This window comes from Pan paniscus, chromosome X, assembly GCF_029289425.2.
Source record: "Pan paniscus chromosome X, NHGRI_mPanPan1-v2.0_pri, whole genome shotgun sequence".
Lineage (NCBI taxonomy): Eukaryota > Metazoa > Chordata > Mammalia > Primates > Hominidae > Pan > Pan paniscus.
Window position 1 is genome coordinate 44427882 of NC_073272.2, and position 9623 is coordinate 44437504.

General features: G+C 39.5%; 1 protein-coding gene across 1 annotated transcript; it reads right to left on the reverse strand.

Annotated features, from left to right (window-relative positions):
* Positions 1–3262: 3262 nt before the first annotated feature.
* On the reverse strand, positions 3263–4247 carry PPP1R2C (PPP1R2C family member C). Its single transcript, XM_003815352.5, has one exon. The coding sequence runs from the start codon at positions 3974–3976 to the stop codon at positions 3368–3370; it is 609 nt and encodes a 202-aa protein (XP_003815400.1). The 5' UTR covers positions 3977–4247; the 3' UTR covers positions 3263–3367.
* Between the last annotated feature and the right edge of the window lie 5376 nt (positions 4248–9623).

Sequence of the window (9623 nt, forward strand, 5' to 3'; positions counted from 1 at the left end):
GAAGTTCGAGACCAGCCTGGTCAACATGGTGACACCCCATCTCTACTAAAAATACAAAAATTAGCCAGGCATGATGCCACATGCCTGTAATCCCAGCCACTCCGGGGGCTGAGGCAGGAGAATCGTTTGAACCTGGGAGGCGGAGGTTGCAGTGAGCCGAGATGGCGCCATTGCACTCCAGCCTGGGTGACAGAGTGAGACTCTGTTTGTAAGGAAAAAAAAAAAACTTGAACATCCAGAAAAATCCCCTGGAAAGGTTGTTAAAGCACAGAACGCTAGGCCTTAGCCCTAGAGATGCTGAATCAGTAGGTCTGGGATGGAGTCTGAGAATTAGGACTTCTAACTAGCTTCTGGGTGTTGCTTATGCAGCCAGTCTGGGGGCCACACTGCATGACACTGATGTAAAGCAGGGTGTGACTCTGCTGTGAGTGCAAGGTAAGAGGTTCAGCACTTGAATATTATAGCCATAAGCTTCCTGTAACCCATGTCACACATCTGTGCTCCTCTCTCCCTCTTTGTCCCTCTGTGCTGTTCGGTTTCAGGCCCTACTCTGCAGCGATAGTGGTCTTTCAAAAACATGAGTTTGATTATGTCACTATTCTGTTTAAAAATGGTGGCTCCCATTGCCTTTGTGTGGCATGTGAATCCTTTCATAGCCTTTCTTTCCTCTTTAGTCCTATGCATTCTCCCATACAGAATACCTTGCAGCTCCCCAAAGGAACTACATCTCCTTACCTACATCTGGAATGGTAACTTCTATGAGTCTACCTCTCGTCACTTGGTTAAATTTCATGTCTCCTCTAGGTCTTATCCTCGATATCAACTCCAAGTGAAGGCCTTTCAAGACCTTAGGTGATGTCCCTCGAGGACCTCTGTAAAGCACTCTTGCACAGTATAGAAATGACCTGGTGACATGGCTGAGCTCTCCCATCCATAAACTGGTATCTCCTTGAAGGCAGGCACAGAGCCTTGGCACCTAGTGTATAAATAAATAATTTAATAAATTATAACATGATGTTATGTGAGATCTGGCAAAAATAAACCATTATGTCTGTTCTTCCTAAAGCAAAGGATTGTATGCTTTCTTAGAGCCTGAGCTACCATGATAAAAACTCGCTCACAAATAGCATGAGAAAATGACAACATGCCATTAGTAAACCAGAAGAAGCTGTATGTGTTTTTGTATTTTTTTCATCTGGGCTTTACAAACCACAAAAGCAACTGTTTTGCCTCCACAAAGAACATATTTTTAACAGCACACTTTCCCAAAAGGATACTCCTCCCTCTGTTGCATTTTGATCTATCCTGATTTAATTTAAAGTTTGAAGATGGAGTCTGACCTTATCTATCAGTGGCTGAGCCGTTGTCTCATGGAAATGCAGTTTGAAACTCATTAATAGGGTAGCCTGTATATTATAACTTAGAAGCTCTGGGTTATCACTGATGCTTGCAATTGCTATGGAAACCGGGTTCATATGCACCTTTCAAAGAGTCTGCTTTAAAACAGGAAAAAAAGATGAAGAAAAAGAAGGCTTTGTGAAAGAATAAGATATTTTGTACCCAGGATGGATAAGCAGGTTCAGTGATGCAAAAATGCTCTGCCTACACAATGATAAAAACAATTTTTTATCTTTTTCAGGAGCTAATAATGTATAACCTTGTCTTAGAGAACTGTGTTTATACTGGTAGAGAAGAATGCTCAAGGCAGCTTTCCCCAGTGCCCACACATAGACACACAAACACAGACACACACCCACAATTTTCAGTTTTCCCCAGACTGTTTGCAATCTGCATTCTTAATTCCTCCAAAGGCCTCTGTACATGCAGCTTTGGCTGCTAAAGCCCACCCAGTGTGGACTGGCTGAGAGCTCGGTCTCTTCTGCTTCCCCTTGAATGTGTATTGAATGTTGCATCTGTCTCTTATGGGCTGAATTTTTCAATTATAAAATGATAGTGCTAATTTGATCAAGTTTCTTATTAAAAATTCTTGGATGTATTCCTCCCCAAATTTGGGTTTTGGAGGCTTCATCCCTCATCTCCTTGCCCACATTTTTCCCTAATAACCTAAGTGTGGTATTGTGTTAGGTAAACAATAGTGTATCATCTTGTGGAAAATGATTCTTTAGACACACCTCCCTCCCTCATGTAGAACCATGTGTTATTCCCTCCAATGTTTTCATCTGCTTATCTCCCCACTTGTGAGTCATCTATTATTTTCCCTTATCACTTCTGCAACCCCATTCCTCCCCTAACTGTAGCCAAATGTGAGCTGGGTTTCCTTCTCTTCTGAGCAAGAACAGGTCACGAGGGCTGAGCTTTCTGTCTTCACCTTCAGACAGAAGGAACTTGAAAGAAAGAAGAATGCATTTGCAGGCAGCTGTTCACTCCGCAGGCATCTGGAAACCACTTCTTTGCATTCAAATAGTTATGTAACCCCACATGTTGGAAGGCTGAAGAGACCACCATACTCAAAATGGAAACGACACTGTTGCAACACATAGAATATCTGAGAGAAGAAAGGGTTTCTAATGTCTTGACTATCTATGATATTCCATAAAGTTAAGGGATTGATGTGCATGGGCTGGGAGGACTGAGGAACAAAGGACAGAGGTTGAGGTAGGTATGAAAAGGGTCTACTAACTACTTTAGAATTTGAAAAAACTATTGATACCAAATCTGCCCACCCTCTGTACAAAAAACAAAACAGCCATTGGTGCAATTTTAACCTGATAATGCATGAAAAATGGCTATTTTTGATGAGAAAAAGTTCAGTCATTTCCTTGTAAACACAAAGAAAATTAAGAGAAACTGTGAAGTTACTACAAGAAAATTCAACAAGAACTCTTATAATATATTCCCTCTCAATTAAACAGCAAATCACCCTAATGTGTTTTTCAGCCTGAATATTTATCAGCCTAGATAATCTACTTTAACAATTATGTTTTGCATTTTTAACAAAACCTTTTCTGCAAAAGTTAGTATAACTAGAAGTGAATATAAATTAGTCCCCTTTCAAGTCTTTAACATATTAAAAAGCTATAGAATATATACATTAACCCATGGTTTTATAAAAGGAATATGGCTTTATAAAATTAAAAGCAATATCAGGATCTGTATTTGTGTTAAATAATTACAATAACATCAAGCAGACATTTCCCACTTAATCTATGACTCTCTAAGATTACCATTTAATTCTGCATTACAATTTAACTAAGTAATTTAGTACTCGACGCATGCGCTACAGAAAACAAGAAGCAGTGTATTACAGTAACAAGGTTTGTATTTCACAAACAATTGCAAGGGTGAAGCAGATATCTTCTAAGCGTCGCATATTCACAAACAATTGCAAGGGTGAAGCAGGCATCTTCTAAGGGTCGCATGACTGGGTTTGCAGTCCACCGGTCAGAGGAGCTTCCTCTGATTCTTCCGCAGCAGTCTTCTCTTCGTTCGTGGCTTGTGGCGTTTCTTCGTTTTCATTATCTTCACTTTGTAGCTCTTTCCACATTAATTGTCTAGCTAATTTGATGTTCAATTCTTCGTTGTAGTGAAGCCTTCTTCTCATTTCGAACTGCCGCTTTTTCTCCTGTTTGTGGAGGAGGATTTTTCTCATGTAGGCCTCGCTGCTCTCTTGCTCCTCCACCTCACAGCTGTGGTCCGAAGCATCGGTGGCTTCCTTTCCTTCGACACCACGCACTGAATCTTCTCCTTCGACATCGCGCACTGAATCTTCCCCATTATCTTGCACACTCACGTAGGAAGTGCCGGGCTCATTTGCCTTCATTAAATCGTAATCTCTGTACGTTGCGCGGTGTGCCGCAAGGATGCTTGATTCGTCCCACCTTTGGGATTTCTTTCTCTTCACATCTTGAATAGTCCCTTCAGACTGCTGACCGGAAGTCGCCACCGAGGAACCCGACGAGCTTTTGTTTTTCAGGATCCCCTTGATGGGCCGGTGCGAGGAGGTGGAGGCTGACATTTTGCGGAGAGAAGGGCTGCGAGAGAGTTGGGCCGCTGAGTAGCCGTCCACCGCCCTCCAGTCTGAAACTGCAGGGCGGTCTGTCTGGGCAACAGGTCCCAACGCCCTAGTTAAAGCACCAGGGCCCTGGTGTCACAAAGGGCGCTGCGTATGACGTCACGATGGTCGCCGCCTCCGCCACCGCTGCCGTAGTTGCTACGGTTACCGCTATGGTTACCGCTACCATTGCAGTCACCGTTGCCGCTACCGCTGACGTCACCGCTGACGTCACCGCTACCGTTACAGCTACCGTTGCTTTTGCCGTTGCCGCTGGCTTTACCGCTGACGTTACCGCCTCGTGGCCCATGCTAACGTCATTTTTTTTCTCTTTTAACGGAAAATAAGGTAGGAAATACCCTTTGGTTGTACATGGAAAGGGGAAGCATTGTTTTAGAAACTTCTATACACCCTGTCTGCCCACAGGAAAGCTATGTAAAATATTTCTCATTGTGGGTCACTGTCAAAACTTTGAAAGCCACGACTTTGGTTGGAAAGATGAGAGGCCTCAGCTAGAAGGTGATGACCTTCTGCTCCTCCCTCCTGTGCCCATCCACCCTCTCCCTCCACCACGCATACCTTGGTCCTCCTCTCTTCTCCCTGTCTTGGTGAATGACCCCAACATAGAGCTAATTATATCAGCTGGGAATCTGCGTGTCCTCCTCAGTCCCTTCATGTTGCCCATTCTCCAATCCAGCCCTCGGATGTGACCTAAATATTTCAAGAGGCTTATTTGATCTCTTCTGCCACCACCGTGTTTCAAATCACCATTTTCTCTTATGGCAACTTCACTCACAGTCATTGAACTAGGCCCCCAGTATCTCCTCCTCCTGCTGTCCAATCTCTTATCCACCCTCAAAACACCCATCAGATCTTCTTCATCTCTCTTTCAAACCCTTCAATGGCTGCCCACTGTTGTTGACATAAAGACCCAAATTCAGAAGAGGCTGAAAACAGCTGTTATGATCTGCTCAGTTTACTCACGTGCCTATCTGCAGCCTTCTCCCCTTAAATTCTTCCCACTCTACCTCCAGCTTTCTATTCTGATCTTCCAATTGTGGGAGCATTCATGAACCTTCCTGTCCAAGAGGTTTTTGTTTTTTTTTTTCCAGGTTCTTCGTGCAGCCTGGAGCACCCTTTCAGATTTCAGTTCAATCATCACTGACTTTCAGAGGCCATTTCCTGACCCCCAACAGCAAATAGACCTCTCTTTGCTTTCATGGTGTCTCTTATTCTCTGTGACAGCATTTTGAGTCATTTGTAATTTCTTATCTGTGTACACTAGATGACAAACATCACAACATAAAAGGAAGTGACAAAGATTCTCTCCTTTGACCAAACTTTAATCAGGCTCCTCTAAGCCCTCTGCTCGACTAGGCCTAAACTTGGGCTTGTAGAATCCAGTTTGAACAAGAATCCTACTAAGTTAATTTAGTGAAAATTCCCCACCACTGATAACTGACTTCCCTGAGTAGCTGATCAAATTCCTCATGCCCCACACTAGATATCTTGTCACCCTGTTGGGTCAGTCTAGCAAGAATTCCCCTTAGCCCTGATGTTTCCTTTCAGTAATTTTCTATTCACTGAGTCTCCATTCTGCCCTTTACCTATTCTTGTTGGAGTGGCAGTCAATGCCAATTTTATTCCCCTACACGGACCCCATTGCAGTGGTTCGTGTACCTACTGTGATAGTCCTCCATGGAATAGAGTCTTTCTTACCATCTTTAACAAGTGTCATGAATAATTTTTTTAACAGTTATGTTGGCTGTGACTCAGATAAGATCAGATTCACCATTGGACCCCTGGAGCTCTCATCCAGAACCTGAAGTATGCACCTTTGAAACCTTTGTCTTCACTCTTGGCTGACTGATCAGGAATCCACTGGTAAGCCCAACTCTTGAGCCAGTGCTCCAGATGGCAGTCTGTTGAAGCATGGTGAGGATACATTTTGATTCTTACGATTCTGAGTATACTCTCTGAAGCTGGGTTAGAGTCTGAAGCTTTTTATGAAAGGCACCTGAGCTTCCTGCGCTCCAGCCTGGGTGACAGAATGAGACCCTGTCTCAAAAAAAGGAAAAGAAAAAGAAAGAGAGAAAGAAGGCACCTGTTGGGCTGGAAGTCTTTCTTCCTGGCTCTTTGTTTGGAATGGAGTTATATATATTCTCTGATTCCTGGGCCTAGTCCTGGCTAGAAAATTCTTCCTGTCTCCCACCCTTATTTAATTACTTCCTGGCTCCCTGGCCTGGAATATTTTCCTGACTCTTTTGTTTCAAGTGAGGATCCACTCCACAGCTACTGGGCTGGAAATTTTATTTTTTCTGGCTCTTTGTGAGGCCTCTCTTTATAGAAATTGTTCAGTTGTCTGAAACTCCTCCAGTTGAACCCCTGCTGAGGCCAGCTCTGTCTACTTCCTTTCTTATTGGCATGATTTTGCTGAGGATTATTTGGAACTCCAGTGGCCTCTTTGAGGAACTTGAGATCTCCTCAAACTGGCTCCTCTATGGTCTCTTCCTTCCCATTGCTTCTTCCTCTTACCACCTTCAATCCTCTCTTCAGCTCCCTTGAATTCTTTGATATGTTCCCCTCAAACCCCTGCCTGCTCCACTTCTCTGTCCACCCCTGCTAGACATTTTCCTTCTTGCTCCAGCTCAACTCCCTTAGTCATTTGAACTTTAATCCTCCCACTCACATCAGGGCTTCTCGAGGGACTCAGAGATACCTGAAAGCCACTATCTGAGGCTGAAAAAAAAAAAGGCTAATTAGAAACAGACTGGATATTTTATCTACTCAGATGGACTCTGGAATCATCTAGACATTTGCTTGACGTGCCCTCAGTCCCTGATCTCAAATTTAGTCTTCAGCCTTTATAGGATTACATATCAGGAAAAAGAAAATCTTGGAGGTCCTTAGAGGTCTCCACAAAACTTCATAAAAAGCTTTAGCTCTTTTTTTTTTCTTCAGCCATTTACATTTTATTTATTCCTTTTAACGTGTTCTTTCTTAAAACAATTATGTATTTTATAACTGATACTTCATCATATTCTTTTTTAACTTTTTTATTGTTTTTTTTTAAGTTCTGGGATACATGTGCAAAATGTGCAGGTTTGTTACATAGGGAAACATGTGCCATGGTGGTTTGCTGCACCTATCAACCCGTCAACTAGGTATTAAGCCCAGCATGCATTAGCTATTTTCCCTAATCTTTAGCTCTTGTTGAGTAGGTAACCTCAATTTGTCCCATTTTTGTCAGAAACACAATTCAGATAAAAATATAAGTGGAGATAAACCGGTGAGTTTTGTATTACTGTGTTGCCTGATTCATGGCTAAAATTTTAGAATAAAAGCTGTAAGATCTCTCTTTGCATCTGTATGTTTATATATGCTTGTATGTATGCATGCATATTACATAAATGACATTTCCCTACTTCCAGATGGTATTACCAAATTAATTTATAAAATCCCTCAAGGAGTTCTATTCAAATTGGCTTACAAGATAAATGAGACATATAAACTAAATATTCCTAAAACTCCCAGAAATATAGGAACTAACTCAAATGGTTTTCAATTTTATATGACTTGGGTAAATCTTTGGGAAATTAGATTACTTTAATATTGTTGGTTTAATTAAAAAAGGGTATGTCCTCTGAGTTATCAGCATTAAATATAAGATGAGCATACATATTTATTCTACCTGGGTTTAGCAGTATGTTATCTCTACTAAATATTTAAAGTTATAAAAATTATAAATTTAACCTAAGAATGAATGAAGAAGTGCAGTATCCATCACTTCATGCATATCAAGCAGAGCAGTTAAACAAAAGCCCATGTATTTAACATTTTTAGGTTTTTGTTTTGTTGATGCTTGCCTAACATGCACATGCTATAAAATTAGTTAACAGAAAAATAACTTGAAGTGATGTTTTAGCCTTGTATGATGTTATAATTATTATAACCTAAAAACAGTTTCCAAATATTTGGTGATGTGAAACCTTAAGAGTTATCCTAAGTTAAATTAGGTAATAGATATTAATTAAATAACTAGATCATTTCTAAGCAAGATAAACTATTGAAACACTACTAAATCTAAGTTTATGTCTATATACTTTTGGGTTCTTATTTTCACATGGAATAGAGAGGCTAAAATATATTCGAGCCTCTTAATAAACATGAAAAATTGTATTATAAAATAATAGCCTATACCTGTAAGAAATGTGGGAGGGTATATTCATAAAATTTGCTAATGTGCACATACAGAATCCTGGTATGTGACAGACTTCACAATTGCCCACTTCCCAGTTTTTTTCTGTAAAAGAAATGTGAATGATGGCTAAAAAATATTATCTATCTATCTATATATATAATTAACACCACTGGAAATAATAAGACTGCAGGGAAACAACTTTGTATGCAAAATATACAAGGGTAGTAGGTTAGATTTTTAATAAAGTGTATAAAATATGAAAAATGCGTTTTCATTAAGGAAAAAAAGAGTCATTTTGTCCTAAAGTAAGATGAGCGATTGTTCAAAATGAGAAAGGGGAAAAGAGTAGGACTGAAGCTAAATACATGTTTTTTAAAAGTTGTAGAAGTTGTGGAAAAGGAATTTTATGTGTAGTCAAGATGCTAATATTTTTATAAGGATTTTTTTAAGCTCAATAATGTACTAATCCAAATCTATAATTTGGTTTCCGCTCTGTTAAAAGGACAAAGTTTTCTTAAATTATTGTAAAAGATTTTTCTTTACCTGTTTAATAATTCATCTAGGAAGGAAAGATGCTGTGTCTTATGTAGATAAATTTCCTGTGCTTCATGTTGTCTTTATCACATATTTAATTACTTTTGAAAGCAAATCTTTTCAATATTAAAAAAGCTAGGGTTATTTTTCTCGAGTATGTTACTTACTATATTTACCTCTGGAATCTTTTATTGCCACTTTGATTAAATGGATAACTAAGTATATTTCATAGCGATCTGTAATCCTATTTAATCAAGTGCTCAAACCTTTTGACATTTTTGACAAACTTCCCAAAATCAAATACTAAATGATATCTTTTTGACTTGGAACTAACTGACATTTACCAGAGGGCTCTCTTATTAAAGAACTTGTTCTTTCACCTTGTAAAAGAGAGATATTAAAGTAATTAGGTTTATTTCATATGTTAAATTATATGAGAAGCATTGTCAAATAAGAAGTGATGCTTAACCTTCTATAGATGATATGTATATGAATATAACTTATTAATATGTGTTTCAGAAATTGTATGAAATTCCTAAAAATTTATCAATGCCCTTACTGACCACATAATGGTCATAATTGCAGTTATTATCTTAAAATGCTGTATGCCACAGAACTAACCAAATTTCTTGTCAAATGAACTCTCTTCAGATCTTTAATCATGATCATTTTAAGTCTTCTGTCACTCACAGACAGTTTTTGTTTTACTCTGATTCTTCTCTGAAAGCATCTACAATCAGCTACAGGCAATAAATTTCCATGATGGCATCAATTGAATAACTTTGCAGACATGCCACTGGACTGAGTAAGAACTTCCAGACTTAATGAAGAAACTGATAGACTCATAAAACTGCTAACCCTAAATCAAGGAAAACA